At 36.4% G+C, this 16,447-nt stretch overlaps 2 protein-coding genes across 5 annotated transcripts; one reads left to right on the forward strand and one right to left on the reverse strand.

Annotated features, from left to right (window-relative positions):
• The first annotated feature begins 1,788 nt into the window (after positions 1 to 1,788).
• LOC104248871 (uncharacterized) lies at positions 1,789 to 13,543 on the forward strand. Of its 4 annotated transcripts, none has more exons than XM_009805224.2 (24): positions 1,789 to 2,048; positions 4,130 to 4,260; positions 4,368 to 4,452; positions 4,598 to 4,651; positions 4,830 to 4,921; positions 5,006 to 5,109; positions 6,000 to 6,072; positions 6,718 to 7,120; positions 7,500 to 7,823; positions 7,915 to 8,109; positions 8,422 to 8,517; positions 8,603 to 8,666; positions 9,060 to 9,181; positions 9,692 to 9,938; positions 10,051 to 10,202; positions 10,291 to 10,412; positions 10,866 to 10,989; positions 11,082 to 11,140; positions 11,352 to 11,445; positions 11,528 to 11,717; positions 12,058 to 12,159; positions 12,440 to 12,558; positions 12,815 to 12,874; positions 13,086 to 13,543. In XM_009805224.2, exons 1-24 carry the CDS (start codon positions 2,001 to 2,003, stop codon positions 13,188 to 13,190), a joined length of 3,165 nt encoding a protein of 1,054 aa, XP_009803526.1. In that variant the 5' UTR covers positions 1,789 to 2,000; the 3' UTR covers positions 13,191 to 13,543. The 4 variants fall into 4 exon arrangements, with proteins under 4 accessions (XP_009803526.1, XP_009803527.1, XP_070024075.1 ...); XM_009805225.2 differs by having other exon boundaries at positions 9,063 to 9,181; XM_070167974.1 differs by lacking the exon at positions 1,789 to 2,048 and adding an exon at positions 2,949 to 2,966.
• Positions 13,544 to 14,441: 898 nt separating this feature from the next.
• On the reverse strand, positions 14,442 to 15,914 carry LOC104248870 (HMG1/2-like protein). The gene is made up of 8 exons (XM_009805223.2): positions 15,778 to 15,914; positions 15,638 to 15,683; positions 15,428 to 15,529; positions 15,287 to 15,344; positions 15,155 to 15,199; positions 14,978 to 15,058; positions 14,793 to 14,876; positions 14,442 to 14,694 (listed from the first exon to the last, which is right to left on the reverse strand). Exons 2-8 carry the CDS (start codon positions 15,673 to 15,675, stop codon positions 14,677 to 14,679), a joined length of 426 nt encoding a protein of 141 aa, XP_009803525.1. The 5' UTR covers positions 15,676 to 15,683; positions 15,778 to 15,914; the 3' UTR covers positions 14,442 to 14,676.
• Between the last annotated feature and the right edge of the window lie 533 nt (positions 15,915 to 16,447).

Here is a 16,447-nt window from a genome sequence, read left to right on the forward strand (position 1 = left end):
ACTCTGCTGGAGTATAAGTGGATCTAATAATGTCATCCACTTTATAGTTTCCTATGCAATATTGCTCTTCTGGAGTAAAATTAAAATCTTAATTCGAAAACGAGTAAGTGAAAAACGGAACATAAAGATATACAAATTATAGTATTTTAAAATTCATAAAATGCTCGAGAATCTTGTCCAATGATTATGGCTCACTTACTAGGTTCCTAAGTACCTTTTTTATTTTATTTTAATGGCAGTAGCATACATAGCAAGTAAAACGCATAACTTATCTTTGATGTTGTCTGCTAGGCACATGATATCAAGATGAATTTCAGCATCAAGCACTCAAGACACGTAGCTTTTGCCCGATATATCCAATACTACAAATTCACGTTTAGAAAGATTTGGCATTATTTACAAAAAGAAAGTTCGTACCTTTGATACTTTCAAAGTATTTGCTCGAGATGGCAGAGTCTCGTGCTGATAACGTGTTATAAAATAAAGACTTTAAAGTAAAGAAACCGAAGACAAGTAGAGAGAGAGAGAGAGAGAGAGAGAGAGAGATTTATTATTCAACTTCAAATTCATGTATATAATGAGCTGAAATCTCCTCTATTTATAGAAGAAAGAAAGTTGTTGTGTAAGCTGCTTGTAAGTTGCATGTAAGCTGTTACTGCAAGCTGTTGTGTAAGCTGCTACTGCAAGCTGCTGTAAACTTCTTGTAGTTGCTTGTAAGTTGTTACTGCAAGCTGTTGTGCAAGCTTCTTATAAGTTGCTTGTAAGCTGCTACTATACCAGATATAGATAATCTTCTACCGAAGGTAATATTTATCTATAACGGAGTACCGAAATGATAAGTTTCTTCAGAAAGCTTATTTCCAATAGAGTACTAAATAGATAACCATATTTACGGTGGAGTCCCATATGGATAAGCTTCTTCGGAAAACTTATTTGCAATAGAGTACTAAATGAATATCCATAATATAATATATATATATATATATATATTTATGACATATCTCTGTTTTTTTCCTCATAATAAACGGAGCTATCAATAAACCAAAATGAATACTATTACTGTAGATCTTCTTTTCATCTGTCAAAGAGAAAGCTTGAAAAAGATGGACGCACAAAATTGGGGATCCACGTGTTATTATCCAACTTGTTTGAAGTCAAAACCAAAAATGTAAAACGTGTGAAGTTAAGTGGCCAAAAACCTCTAGTACACTCTTACACCCAACTGCCATGACCAAATATCACTAATTTCCATTTTCTCAAAACCATCTTGTTATCTTTACCACCAAAAGGAAAGAAAAAAGAAATACTCTTATGATCTTTCTTTAATGTAAATATCTTAATCACACTACAAGAATAATAACACATCTAGTGTGATAGATGGAGTCTGAGAAAGGTATGGTATACGTAGACTTTAATCTTACTTTGCATAAGGTAGAAAAATTGTTTATTATAAATTTTAAGCTCAAGAAAAGAATTTTTTTTATCAAAAAAAATAAAAATACAAGAGCAAAAAAATTATGATAAAAATTGTCGAGAAAAGGAAAAAAGCATCTTAATCACACAAATAAAATAAATCTGATTATTTGAAAATTGGATGTACATATTGAAATGGATATTGTTTTGTCGTATTTCAGACAGTTGATACCCGATGGCACCGTCCAACCCGTTTCTCTCTCGCAATCTTCGGAAACCTCATCAGCCTCCACGTGTCCCTAATTGAATAGGAAAGATACAAAAATTACAAATAAAACACCGGGCTATCCTTGTCCAATCACAAAAACGAAACGGTAAAAATCAACTGCCGTCTCCCCTTTGCTCTTCTCTCTCTCTCTCTCTTGTTTTTGGCATTTCTTTTCCTCAGTCTTAACTAAACACTCACCAAATACTCCCCCATTTTTCTTCCTTTCTCCATTTTTGTTCTTCGATTAATTCAAAAAACTTCGATCTTTACATTCACTGTGTTTTCCGAGCAGCACAAGTGTGTGAGTATATATATATTTATGAGTATGTTAAAAAAGCTTGTCGAGAAGGCTTCTTTTGTTAAGAAGGTGAGTGATCTCTGTTATTACCTCTTTAACTTCACTTCTGGATCTTCTTTTTCTATTTCGATTCTGTTTTTTGAAATCGAATTTGAAGAGTCTCAGAGAAAATCCATGGATATTGTCACTGTCGATCATTGCTGAGATTTTACATTTCCAAATTGTTTTATTATAGTGCTAATTTCTTCTCGTTTTCTGTTTCTTCACTAATTTCAATACTCAGTTGATTTTATTATTAGTGTGTTAAAGTAAGAGAAGGATGATTTTTGAATTTCAAACTGTTATTGAGAAGCTCTTGAAGTTGGACTTGATTGATCTCGAAAGTTGTGAAGCATGACAATAATGCTAGGCTTTACTTTTGGTCTTTACTGTTAAGATAAGAATATCATCTTTTTGCACCACTCTTAATTGTAGTCTTCATTTAGCAAAAGTATAGGAACTTCTGGAGAGATACTGTAACACTGCTAGTTTAGGAACTTTTGGATTTAATATTAGTGTCTCTAAATAACAATATCCATTCTCTCTGTGACTTCTATAAAAGTTGAGGAAAGAATCTTTTACTTCAAAATTTTTAGGAATCTGATTAAATAGGTGAATAAAGACTGTTTTTGTAATGATGGGACCGCATTTATGTTCCGTTGCTTTAGTAGTATGGGATCTCTATGTTGTTTTTGGAATCAGTAGTTTCTATTTGGGTCTCAAAATATGGTTAAATACAAGGTTTCTAGAAGTTGCAAGCTTTTAATTTGGGTACTATTTTTGTTACAAAAATTACTACTAGTTGATTTCAAGATTTTTTTTTCTTTATCTGTAGGATTAATTTTTTTCTTTTAACAGAAGAAGCTGAATTAAGTGGTCTTTGTGGTTTAGGTAGGAGAGTGGAGTGAGCAAAACAATAATAACGGAAAAAGAAGCACGTAATCTTTTGTAAGTATGAACTAGTCAACTGCTGGTCGTTGAATAAGGCGAAGAGTGACGCTATTCTGCTTCTTTGTGGCCCATGAAATAGACTTGTTGGAGTGTTAGACTTACCAACCTCTCCTATTTTCACATTTTACAAAAACCTATGAATTTAGGACACATGTCGGGGACATAATATCTGTCGGAGAAAAAGATTATAAAAGAAAAAGGAAAAAGGAAATTAATTCCTTGTTTAGATCAGATATTTTTGCCACATGCACTCTTTAGCACGCAAAGGCACAAGAGTGAAGAATGGGGGATGTTGATGTAGCGCCAGAGTCCACACGCATCGGCAAATATGGACCTCCATAGATGAATGTGTTTAAGAGAAGTGGGCCGTGGGCCCTCGGCCCATGATTCCGTTACGAGGTCCATGAACCTAAGAAACCTAAACATCTGGCAACACTTCTTCTAGGGGTGCTATTCCCTTCTTTATATTACTGTAGCTCTAATTTCGTGTGATGATTTAGACGTTTTATTTTAAGTAAAAAACAATTCGGATAAAATAAGAGGCGTTGTTGTCTCGTCCACGTGGATCAACGTGCAAATTAATAGATGTGCATTTTGTTTCCGATTTTAAATCTAGGGGCTAATATCCGGCTAACGCCATGTCATTGAGCAAACTTTTGCGTTTCTTGTACGGAAAAGGGAAAAAAGTTAGAACAATGATAAGGAACCGAACTGTTACAGTTGACGAGATTATTTCTTATTACACGGTTCTGGTTCCATAGATATAAAAATCCTAAAAAACAAAAAAGTTTGCTGCATTAACAGATACACTAAAAAGAAAATGTCATGATTGGTGGCAATGACTTTTGCAGGGAGCACACTGAGATTTTCTTCACTGTGTAATAAGCAGCGACGTTGTTCGTTTTTTAGGTGTTTTTTTTGGTCTGTTTGATTAAGGGAAAAAAGAATCTGAAGATCTTCTACTTGCTGATTAAGGTTCTTATGAACTACTACCATAAAAATGAAATGAATCAAATGAAGATCTTTTACTTTACTAATGAGTTATAATAAACAGATGATCATGTGAAATCTCGAGTTAAAGTTAGGAACTTGGAACACGTTAACAGAAACATAGTTGCATTGCATTGTAGTTTTACATATTGTTACATCTTGTGTTGCAGCCTGGGGGAGATTCAGATGGTCTGAAACCCGAACACGTAAATCCCCGCTGTGTTTATCATTATGGAATCCCATCAGGATCTGTGCTATCAGCTTATGACTCCATTCAAAAAATTGTTGCTCTTGCTACCGAGTAAGTGTTGGGAAAATCATACATATTTCAGTGACACTAGAAAAACCAATCCCTTTAGGCCCATGACTCAAGGTGTTGAAAATTTCAATTTTGCGTTTAATATGTAGAGATGGACGGATCAAATTATTTGGGAAAGATAGCACACAAGCTCTGTTGGTATCATCAGATACAGTTTCGAGCAAATTTTTGCAGGTATGTATATTCTGAAACCTGCAAAGAAATTTCTTCATTGACATGGAAATACGTGTAATACCATGAGCATGCATCTTGTTAAATTGAGCTCTAATGAAAATGCTTTTTTGCAAGTTTATGATAATTCATTATTTTGGTCTTGCAGTTTATGGAGAACCAAGGCCTCCTCGTTAACATAAACTCCAATAACCGAATAGAGGCAAGTTAGCATACTCGATAATCAGTACCAAAGTCTTTTCTCACTTTATTTTTCTAAGCAGGAGTTTTCTTTCTACTGTTGCTTTAAAAGGTTAACTTTCTCAGCTATACATCCTTGTTTGAGCGTGGCAATAACTGTGTCGTGATACTAATAATTTTGATTACTTGGTCATCATTAGGTCTGGGATGTAGAGCAGAGTTATTTGTGTAATGTTCATGACTTCGACCGGGAAATCACCTCTTTTACAATCATACAGCAGACTTCCTACCTGTAAGTGCTTTGACGGTACATCTATGATACTCTGATTTGTATGCCAAGAATATGTGAGCCTGAGATTCGTTGTGCTGTCCACAGGTACCTTGGAGATTCATCAGGACATGTTTCAATTATGAAGGTTGTTAAAGCATCCTGTAATATAGAGAAAATGGAATATTGCATTCCTTTTTCAGCGTCCCATGGTAAGACCAATTCTCTTTTTTATACATGTTCCTTATTCTTTGTTTCATGGCGCTACTTCAGCTTACCGAGTACATAACCCTCGATAGGAGGGCGTGGAGGTCGAGGATTAGGGTTGTGGATTGACAGGCAGTCTAGAGTTTCGTCTAGGCATCCCAGTAGTATTAGTAATAGTCTTGTATTTTGCTATGCCTAACCCCTTGCTATTTCATATTGTGTCATTATTTTCAGCAAGACTGAATCTATTTTTATAGTGTCGTATTCTTAGATATTTGTTGTTGCACGTATCTCCATTTGTGCCTATGTCTAATTTCCTGGTTGTCGCTATTGTCTGTTTATTGCTTCATTTTCAATTCTTTTGAGCCGAGGGTCTTTCGGAAACAGCCTCTCTACCTTCATTAGATAGGGGTAAGGTCTGCGTACACTTTACCCTCCTCAGACCCAACTTGTGGGATTTCACTGGGCTTGTTGTTGTTGTTGCTTATTCGTTGTTTCTATTTTGTTGATGTTAAAATTCAACTGCAGTTTACTCATGAGGTAAAGTTGCTTGAGAGATTCTCAAATTTGTGATCACTAATGCTCGGAACTTGGTTCAGGGTTTCGTGGATGAAAGTATGCATATAAATTTAGATCTTTTTGTTTCAAATGTTAGCGACTTCTAGTGTACCGAAGTATTTGTAGTCAGAAACATTTACTGTGATTAAATTTGACATTAAGGAACAATGGAAATACATTTTATAGATGGTTTGAAAGTTGTTCCTCCCCCTCCCCCACCCCCAAAAAAAAAAGAATAATAAGAGAATTGTTAAACAGATGGTTCAGTCACTATTCCATTCATAGGTCCTCAATCACATACCACCCCATGTTGGCCTGACAAATGATCCTCATTCAGGCCTATCAAATGAAGTAGCAGGGGACAACGCTGTAGCCCATATACTGCCTCAACCTGCTGCAGAAAGTAAGAGGTAACTTTTATGCTATATTTCTCAGTTTGATAAACACCAGATCAAGGGACTCTATCCTTTATGTTTTCTGGCAAAAGCTTAGTGCTGCTTTTGATTCAATAAAATTCATACTTATCAATCTTTCAATCAATTTCACCTCAAAAAATATATAAGATGTAAAGCTTCCTATTAATAGTTACATCTCTTCTTTGCTGGAGACTTTGGTTTCATAACTCTTACTGTATCAGAAATACTGCTGATGGGAAGAAAGTTAGCATTACCCAAAATCTTATTATCATTGTTAGAAACACTACATTCTAGAAGTTACCATGCATATATCAATGTTCACAAAGTGGGTTCAGTAACTTTATCTGAAGTTCATTTTGTGAAACATAGGGGTTTCTGAGCTTATTCAAGTTGTACTTACCATATATGAGATGAGGCACTACTGATAACTTTGTCTGTTGAATTGTCCTCATACTGTATCACGTTGAACTGAATGTGCTTTTACAGACCAAGGTTTATTATGGTTTTGATGATTATATGGCGAATACTATGTTACTACACAACAATGACAACTACCCCTACTACGCCTCAGTCTCAAACGAGTTGGGGACTATGTTACTATACCTTTATGAAAAATCATTGTTTATGATTTTAACGCAGGGTGGCTATTGTTTACAAAGATGGTGTTATAATACTATGGGCAATTCGAGAGAGCAAAGCAATCTTTATGACTGGAGGGAGTCCTTTGCAATCTATGGGTAACGAAACAAAAAAAGCAACCGCAGCATGTTGGTGCTGCCCTTATGGAAGTAAACTAGTTGTTGGATACAGCAACGGGGAGATATTCATCTGGAGTATTCCAGCCACTTCAAATTCAAGCACAGATCAAGAACTTGAGGAAGTGCCTAGTGGAACTCAAAGTGCCCCTATTTGTAAACTGAATCTTGGATATAAATTAGACAAAATCCCTATAGCAAAATTAATATGGGCCTATGCAGAAGGAAAAGCAAGTCGATTATATGTTATGGGCTCCCCAGATTGTCAAGCAGCAAACTTGCTACAGGTTACTTTCTTTTATGTAGTATGTGTTTATGTTATTCTGTCACTCTCGCTTTCCTCGATGAATTCGGAGTTCGGACTCCAATCCTCGTGTATAGCTGCCACTTCATTTTAGGTTAATTTGTTGTTGCAAATTGGTCACCGCGTTTTCTTTCTCCAATCTGTTGCCATCTAATTATGCATTAGTCTAGGTTTCTCTCACTTCATTTGCAAGAATAGTCACTAAATAAGGCTAATTCGATGGTGATGGTTGCACACTCATCTCATCTTTTATTAGAACAGCATTAAGTAGTTTTTTTTTTGTTTTGGATTACTCTCCTATGTTCATCCAATAGGCCTGCATTCACTCAAAGTCATATGATTTGTCATTTGGCACTTGGCAGGTAGTTCTACTAAATGAGCACACTGAATCTCGCACAATTAAGTTGGGACTTCACCCTCCCGAGTCTTGTCTGGACATGGAGATTATATCAAGCTTCCCTGCATCGAAAAAGAACATCAACAGTTCGTTACTTTTGGTATCAAAGTCTGGCCAAATTTACACATATGATGATTCTTTGATTGAAAGGTACCTATTACAGTATCAGTCTAGGTCACCACCATCACTTCCAAGGGAAGTGAAGGTGAAGCTCCCACTTGTTGATTCAAGCATCACCATTGCAAAATTTGTAGTAAACAATCCCTACATGTTGTTTTCCATGGATCAGGTGAGCGTACTTATTCTTCATCTGATACATTTTACTAAAACAATTGTTTTTTCAATGCTATTAATATTGACACCCTTTTCTGGTTTTGCAGGACTATAGTAGCCTGATAAAAGATAGTATGCCTCTTTTTCCATTTGAGAGGGCACAAAAAGATGGAACTGGTCCAAATTCAACTCAATTTTCCAAGGCCAAAAATGTATTCATAAGTGGACACAGTAATGGAGCCATAAACTTTTGGGATGTCTCATGCCCAAATCCACTTCCTATTGTTTCACTAACTCAGCAGGTAATATAGCAAGAAATTTCTATTTTGGAATTTCCAAAGGCATTTTCTCTTTCTTGTTAGTCAACCACAACTTGTCAAAAGACCATGTCGCAACAGAACCATTACTTATATTTGATTGTTCACAAAAGTGTCTTTTTCGGGGATAGTAACATGTATCCCTCAGTTGTCTCAGCAGCCTTACTTTTTTCAGTTGTATATGCAAACAGTTAGTAGGAGGACTATCAATCCAATAATGTGAGCCTGTCAATCATGTCAACATTTAGCTTCTTCTGTTTATTGCCATTCGAATTTACTGTAACTTTAACTCTGCAGAGTGAGGACAACCTATCCTTAAGCGGTGTACCATTAACAGCGTTGTGTCTTACCTCTGACTTACATATCCTCATCTCTGGTGATCAAAGCGGAACTGTAAGCCTACCTTTTATGGATATACCAAAATCTAAGGTATTTTCTGCATTTTGAGGGTCTTATTTAGCTGTATACTTGTGTGCAGGTACGTATCTATAAGTTCAAAACTGAGTTTTTTGCCCCAGACACCAGTTTTCTGTCTTTTCAAGGTATGAAGCATGAATATCAGCAAAAATGTGAGAATGTTACCATACATTGTTGATTATTTGAGGTGTATACTTTATTTTGTAACTCTCAAAATTACAGTGAACGTTTCTGTAAATTTTCATTTTATTGGGTCATAACTGCATTACAACATCACCAACAACTACACCTCAATCTCAAACAAGTTGATTCGGCTATATGAATCCTCGCTTCTCCATTTAAGCCCATCCCATATCATCATATTACCAGATAAATTAAAAGTGAATTAATATAAAAGTGAGCATAACTGCATTGATCTCCTAAATGTAAACATACCCTTTTTTCTTTATTTTATGTGAGCAAAAGAATCCAGAATCAGCAGAAAGAATGAACTGTTGACTTATTCATGCTATTCACAGTAGGTTCAAAGAAAGGAAGCAACCCAATCCAGAGTGTCAAGCTTGTTAAGGTTAATGGAGCTGTACTTTCTATAAGCAGCCAGGATTCTAAGTATTTTGCTGTTGGCTCTGACCAAGGATATGTAAGCTTCTGCTTCCATTTTTCTTCCAGCTATACAATAGGTTTTCTAGCAATTTATCCTGCACCTCTCTCCTTCCAACATAAATGTTGGTCCCAATCATTTGGGAATGATTCCACTCTAGATAAGTTTGTAAGATTATGTGCAGAATGTGTTGTATATCTCAGAATTTTAGGTTGACTATTATTGTTAATTCGGTGTGATATGGAGTTTCTCTTGTATGGATAAGCATTGAAGCTTTTAATTGAAAGCAGCTTGTGTGAATATGTGTGTGTGTTTAGATACTACATTTTTCAGTTTGATTTGAACTTTCATTTTGAAGGCTCTAGTCATTCTGAGGTTCTGACAAGTACCCTAATTAAATATGTTTGGCGCCTTCAATACAAAGCTCCCAGTTACCTGTTTTCCTGTCGTTGTAGAAAGGGAGTGTGCGACATACTGTAGATGCTTTCCAAGTCTACCATTCAGATTAAAAGATTGAGTGTTTAAAGTCCCACAATTTGTGGTATGCAGGTAGTATTAATTGATTCCGACAGCAAAACCATACTGTATCAAACACATATTGCCAGTGAAATCTGCGCTGGTGTCATCTCTATGCAGTTCAACACGTGCAGCTTGCATGGATTCGACAAGAATATCTTAGTGGTAGCGACAAAAGATTCATCAGTGTTGGCCCTTGAGACAGAAACAGGAAACATACTAAGCCCTTCCATGGTCCATCCGAAGAAACCGTCCAGAGCTTTATTTATGCAGATTTTGGGTACTTAACCATATTTATAGAATCTGTTGTTCATATTCTTGGTGAAGCTTGCTCATGAACGTGTAAAATTAGCAAATATTCATGTATTTCCTATTCTCTAACTTTTCTGCAGATGGACAAGAACTGTCGGGTCGAGGATTAAGCATTTCAGATGGTATAGACATGATTAAGGGGAATTCGGATAATAGTGCATCAAAGCAACCAGTAGTATTGCTCTGTTCTGAAAAAGCTGTGTACGTCTATTCCTTATTGCATATTGTTCAGGTGAGTGTCAATTTGTCTTGTGGGCATATATAAAACGAGCATGCAATCCATCTCAGCGTGTATTCTCTTTGGGTGCAATTATATTCAGGGTATTAAGAAAGTATACTACAAAAAGAAGTTTCATTCCTCTGTGTGTTGCTGGGCATCAACATTTGACACGCCTGAGGCTGGCCTTATGCTTCTCTTCTCCAACGGAAAAATTGAGATAAGGTGACGTCTCTTCTACTGATGTGACCAGATAAATGAGAATTGTTGTGCTCCATAGTATTATCATGAACTGCTCCTTTATCGTTGAATTCTATCATGGGATCATACAAGGTTTTTACTGGCTTAGAAATGTTTACTTTCGGTTCTAGTTCAAGATCATACAATGGCATACTAAATCTCTAAACCATCAGATCCATCTTGGGGTAAAGAATATAATGCTTTTAAAATGTAGATTTGCCTCTTAAAGGAGAGCTTATCAGTTTGCATTGTTATTATCCTTTTCTGAAGTCATGTAGGGTAAGCTACAAGGTGCACTTAAATAAACTGATGAGTGCCTGCTAGAAGCTTGTGGCATCTAAATTGTTGCTCTCCCTCAGTTCCTTAGTTTTATGTTTTCACTGAAACAAGGGGGAAATTATGTATATCCTGCTGAGTTTTTTGTCTGTACAACTTCAGATCTCTTCCAGAGTTGTCCCTTTTGAAGGAAACTTCAGTTAGAGGCCTCATACTTTCACCTCCAAAGGCAAACTCCATTGCTGACCATTCAATATGCGCTTCAAAAAATGGTGAACTCATAGTGGTAAAGCACTGATACTTTAGACCTTTTCCACTTCTAATTAGTTTATATACCTTTAATTCTGACTTGACCTCCAAATTTTTCGATATGACTAGGTTGATAGGGATCAAGAAATGTTCTTCGTCTCGGTTTCCTTGCAAAATGATACCTTCAGGTGATAATAAATTCCTTCTTTTTATTTGACAGCCCTGCTTTCTTCTTGCTTATTATTCCATATATGAGTACTCCTAAGCATAAATAGCCGAACATAATTGCGCCCCCCACCTCTTTCGCTTCCCACTCCCCGGTGGGAATTCAATTATTTCTAAGAAATATAGAATTTCCTGCAATTCATAGTATTGCTGCATGATATTCCTCCATGGCAGGTTCCTGAACTTTGCTTCCCAAGTTTACGATAGAAATCTAGTGGTTGAACCAGGGCAGATTTCTGCACCCGTCATGCACAAAGAAAAGAAAAAGGTAGGGGTTCTCCAAACTCTGAAATTTTAGCTAAACCTTTTAGTTCATTATTGAATAATTTCCTTTACTTTCACGACTATAGGGAATTTTTGGATCTGTCTTCAAAGATGCTAAGGGAAATAAGGCGAACAATGTGCCTGACACCGGAGTTGAAAATGCAAGAATAATCATTGAAGAGATGTCTGTGATATTTTCAGTTCCCAACTTTCCATCACACACACAGAGTGAAGAGAAGTTAAGCAGGAATGAAAAGGCAGCTGACTTGGATATAGGTACTTTTTGTCTCTTACAACGGTTGTCAGTTTTTTGTCATTCACTTCTTCCATTGAACTGAAGTACCTTGCGACGACATGATAAGGGCAAGAGCCTGCATGGTGCTCTTCTCAGAGTGCACTGAAAATCAGACGCAGAAGAAAGTGGAAGTGGGAGCAGTAAACAAACAATTTAACTTGCTGAACTTTATATCTTCATGAAAACCTGAAAGTTCTAGTTGATGAAAGTCTGGAAAGCATTACTTTAAAGAGTTGCTCATTGTTTTCCCTTTGAGAAGATCTTAAGTGCTTTTCAAAAATATACAACAACCTGCTGCTAACTTTATATTTTATTTTAAAGATGACATTGAAATTGAAGATCCAGGAGAGAAACAGAAGGGAAATCCAATGGTAGCAGCACTAAACAAGCAGAACATTACAAATACATTTCAGGCTCTGAAAGGTAAGTTAGATTGGAAAAAATGATAGTTATTAACATGTTGCCATAGCCTGCACACAACGTATTTTTGTCTATACGTAAATAATATAGAAGTGTCATTAACACTTTCAACTTTGGACTGAGTAATGTTAATGCTGTCTCACAAGTCTCCATTCATTAGTTATTAGGTTTTCCATGAGTCTTTTAGCTAGCTCTTTTTACTTAGCTAATAATGGTGCTGAATGACCAGTAGTTCTATACCATTTTAAAAAAATTCTTCTCAAAATGATTGTTCTTTTCTCAGGGAAATTTATGCACATGAAGGTCAAAAGTGATAAGCCCCCGACAAATGATGCACCACAAGATGACAAGGCAGATAGTGTTGATCAAATTAAGAGAAGATATGGATACACTTCTTCTGGTGTAAGTATCCTTTCCTGCATTCAGCCTATTTCGCTCAAGGGACAGGGAAGGGACTAGGGAGGGCATTAAAACTGTTTTGTCTAATTTTGAGAAGTCGAAAAGATATACTTGTTGGAAGTGAATGGATTTTTTCACTTGGCGTCCTCTTTTACTTCCTAACTGTGGGGGATTAATCTTTACCCTCCATTTTCTATATCATCTTTTTGTTATTTGACTGAGATGTCAATATGCAAAAAAAATCCTATTATGATTGCAGGAACCCAGTGCTGCAGAGGCAGCAAAGTCAAAGCTCAGCGAAAATCTGAAGAAGTTGCAGGTACTATATGGTGGCTCTCATAGTGGACATTTTTTCAAAACTATATTTACCCTGGATGATTCTGCCCAGCGGAGAAAGGATACTTTACTTATAAATTAAAAAGACTGATATGTCTGATTACTTAGGCTTATCTACTTATTGATAGTACCTCCATCCAAAGACAGAAAAGCAAAACAAAAAGGCACTGAAATTTTGTAAATCGTATGGGCAGGGCATCAACATAAGAAGTGCTGAGATGCAGGACACAGCTAAATCCTTTTCTTCCATGGCTAAAGAGGTGTTGCGATATGCTGGAAATGACAAAGCAAATTCATGATTGGTTCGCTCAACACCTAAAAATGTGTTGCTGGAACTGTATATTAGATTACAATTTTGAGTATTTTGCCAGATATTATCTATTTTCCTTTTATTAGATTGGAAGTTTGAGATTTTCTTGTTTTCTTACTTCTACTTAATATGTAAATAGTTATCACAAACCCTGGGTTTGTTCATGCGTATACACAATGTTTGATATGATTCTTTAAAGACAATGGTGTAGGAGGGTGAACAGTGTTTCCTTGTTTGAAGTTATATAGATGCCTCAGTAGAAAGTTCATTTGATGTGAACTTAAAAATTATTGTTGTATTCAGATTTGCAGCTCAATACAATCTGATATTCATATTACCGAAGATCTATGCATTTGTACAAAATTGTATCCTAGTTTCATGTTAAATTGTCATTTGTTTGGTCCCTGACGACGTTTTAAATCATTATCTACTCCATGACTGCTTTGAAAATAGCAGTAAGTCCCGGGGGCTTCTAGTTATTTATTTTTCCAAGTTTATACATGAAAAGAGATAATTATAATGTTAAAAACAAAAGATATAAGTCAAATTAGCTAGCATCTTAAACATGTTACACACTGCCATATTGGACAAAAGACAAATATGAGTAATTGGTTGACTCAAGAAGAAACTACCGAAATCGTCCAAAGCGACTATACAAGCAATAATAGACCCTTGAACCACTCCTCAAGAAATGGAATATCTCAAGTGATAAACCAGTTATGCTGGTTACCAGTGGGGTGGCTATAATGACAACTCATACTAAATAATATCTGATCCACGTTAGCTCATTATCTGTTAACTTCACCCCATAAAGATCATGACTAGAGTACAAAATAATACTCTACAACCTATTAGTCCGAAGCAATTAGTCATTTACCCATTTTACAAAAATATGGACAGCACGGGAGACTCTAGAAAAAAAAATAAACAAACTAAAATTGTACTATTATCAAATTTCAGACAAGTAGACAATAGTAGTCACACTTCACCAAAAAGGCTAGACAAAATTGAACACCACAGAGCCTAAACCAACAAAGAGAACCAGAAAGATAAAACACCTTTCTCTAAAGACCAAATGTAAGAGATATTTTGGCACACTTGTTATATCATGAAGAATGAGATCGGGCCCCAACACCATAAAGAAATACAATAACAAACGCAAACAACAAAAGATATTTGGTAACAAACCATTGCAATATCACGAAACGGATTAGATGAAATGTGTAAAATACTACCAACAAAGGGAAATCCGTAGCTGAATTTTTCATTAAACACCACCAAAATAAAATACATAAGCCATTCGAGCTATCAAGTCAGCTCATCTAAATTTCCCTTATCCCGTCCCAACTAAACCCCCAAAAACAAAAAGAAAGGAAACATTAAAAAGAGGGCATCTATTTATCAAGGAAAGGGCTGAAAGGGATTCCTACATCAACTTTGCCATAATTTTCTGCAATTCAAAAGCTATTCACTTTTTAATCATCATCCTCCTCCTATAAAACAAATATGAACAGAAGCCATCAATAACTCTTACACAATTCACGAAAATCATTTAATTAAAGTAAATTAGATTATAAATGCAAATTCAAACCTCTTCGCTTCCATCATCGTCCTCGTCGTCGTCATGAACCTCAGACTTGGACTTGTCTGATTCCTCATCCTCAGCCTCACCAGCCTGTGGCAAGAAATATAGATGGAACTTTTAGAACCAAAAGGCACAGCTTAAACACACACACACATACAAATTAGTTACGTCAGTAAGCATAAAATCAATACCTGTTTTCTGTTATAGGCATCCATGTTCTTTTGGTATTCAGCCTTTCTTTTATCAGCCTTTGCCTGGTAAGGTGCCTTCTCCTAAATCACATTAACAAGCACAGCCACAGTTCAGTACACAACTCAGTTACTGAAATACATGAAATCATAACCAACTTGAACAGAAATTTTACTCACAGCATCTGACAATTTTTTCCACGCGTCTCCTCCAGCTTTACCAACCTATAATGATAGCGAGTGAAACATTAATTAAGAAAAACCGATGGCTACTGCGTAAAATAAGGATTTGTTTAATGGAAAATTACTCACAGCGGCAACAGATTTGTTGTTTGGGTGCTTTTCCTTGTACGTCTTCCTGAACTCCTCCCTTTATTCATCAAAAAACAGAAGGAACACAATTAAATACAGCTGTTTTAAACAGACAAAAAAAAACAGCGATTAGAAGCGTACATGAAAACGAAGAAGGCACTTGGAGGCCTCTTAGGCTTGTTTGGATCCTTCGCGGCTTTCTTCGCTTTCTTCGTCTCCGTAGCCTTCTTCCTTACTCCAAGCCTGTAACAGTTCATCCAAAAAAACAAATTATAATCAAAATTAATCAAACATAGAAGCACCTAGAGACCTAGATCTGAAACAATAATACGAAAAGAGAAGAAAACTCACTTGGAATCAGCTCCAGCCTTAGATTTACCTCCTTTCATGACGAAACCTGCAACGAAATAGCAAAAACCGATCAGAATCGGTACTGAACCGGTGAAAAAGGTGAAAACTCGGCCGAGTCAGCGGCGTTAGGGCTACGTTACCTCTAGAGAGAGAAAAACAAAGAGATGTATATTCCTTTGGTGCGTTGCGAGTGAATTGGCTGAGCGAAGGGGCGAGAGATAAGAAGGTTCCAAGTGAGGGACTGCAAAAGAATTTTGCACAGTGTCAAAATCGAATCATAGAATGAATTTGAAGTCCGGGGGCTGGTTTGGGCGGGATTTCGAAAAATCTTTTGCCACGTCATCGATCCGCGCGCTTCTGTTTATTGGATGTGGCGCTGTTCGCTGCTTCTCTTTCGTGTTGTTTTGGCTTCGCTTGGCTTTGTGTTTGTTGTGAGGGATGATCGTGGCCCTTGGATGGCCTGATAGAGGAAACGTCAGGACACGTGGCATGATCCTCTAAGTTGGGAGATTTTAGTAATTTGATCCACACGTGTAGGTGGGTTTAGTTGTGTAATGACATAGTTAACCTTTTGTGTTATGACGGCTCTTTAAAGGGGCGGTGTGGGTTTATTAAACAAATCTCGACAAGGGGAATAATTGATGCTTAGACCGCAAGTGGTAGGGTTAGTCTAGTCAATTCACTAGCTGAAAGAATCTCTCATTTCCATTCATTTTCCTTCTTGCAGTTGAAACAAAAAAAATATTTTGTTTCATTTTCCATTTTTATCTACAACGTGAGTTGTTCTTGTTTTGCTACCAATAAATATAT

This window comes from Nicotiana sylvestris, chromosome 2 (genome assembly GCF_000393655.2).
Source record: "Nicotiana sylvestris chromosome 2, ASM39365v2, whole genome shotgun sequence".
Taxonomy (NCBI): domain Eukaryota; kingdom Viridiplantae; phylum Streptophyta; class Magnoliopsida; order Solanales; family Solanaceae; genus Nicotiana; species Nicotiana sylvestris.

Excerpts from the sequence above, each read along its gene's own strand:
- LOC104248871 (XM_009805224.2), top strand. The coding sequence starts at position 2,001 with ATGAGTATGTTAAAAAAGCTTGTCGAGAAGGCTTCTTTTGTTAAGAAG. Across the intron at positions 2,049-4,129 it reads AGGCTTCTTTTGTTAAGAAG|CCTGGGGGAGATTCAGATGG; the intron begins GTGAGTGATCTC and ends CTTGTGTTGCAG. Across the intron at positions 11,141-11,351 it reads TTGCAAAATGATACCTTCAG|GTTCCTGAACTTTGCTTCCC; the intron begins GTGATAATAAAT and ends CCTCCATGGCAG.
- LOC104248870 (XM_009805223.2), bottom strand. The coding sequence starts at position 15,675 with ATGAAAGGAGGTAAATCTAAGGCTGGAGCTGATTCCAA. Across the intron at positions 15,200-15,286 it reads ACAACAAATCTGTTGCCGCT|GTTGGTAAAGCTGGAGGAGA; the intron begins GTGAGTAATTTT and ends CTATCATTATAG. Across the intron at positions 15,059-15,154 it reads GGAAAAAATTGTCAGATGCT|GAGAAGGCACCTTACCAGGC; the intron begins GTGAGTAAAATT and ends AATGTGATTTAG.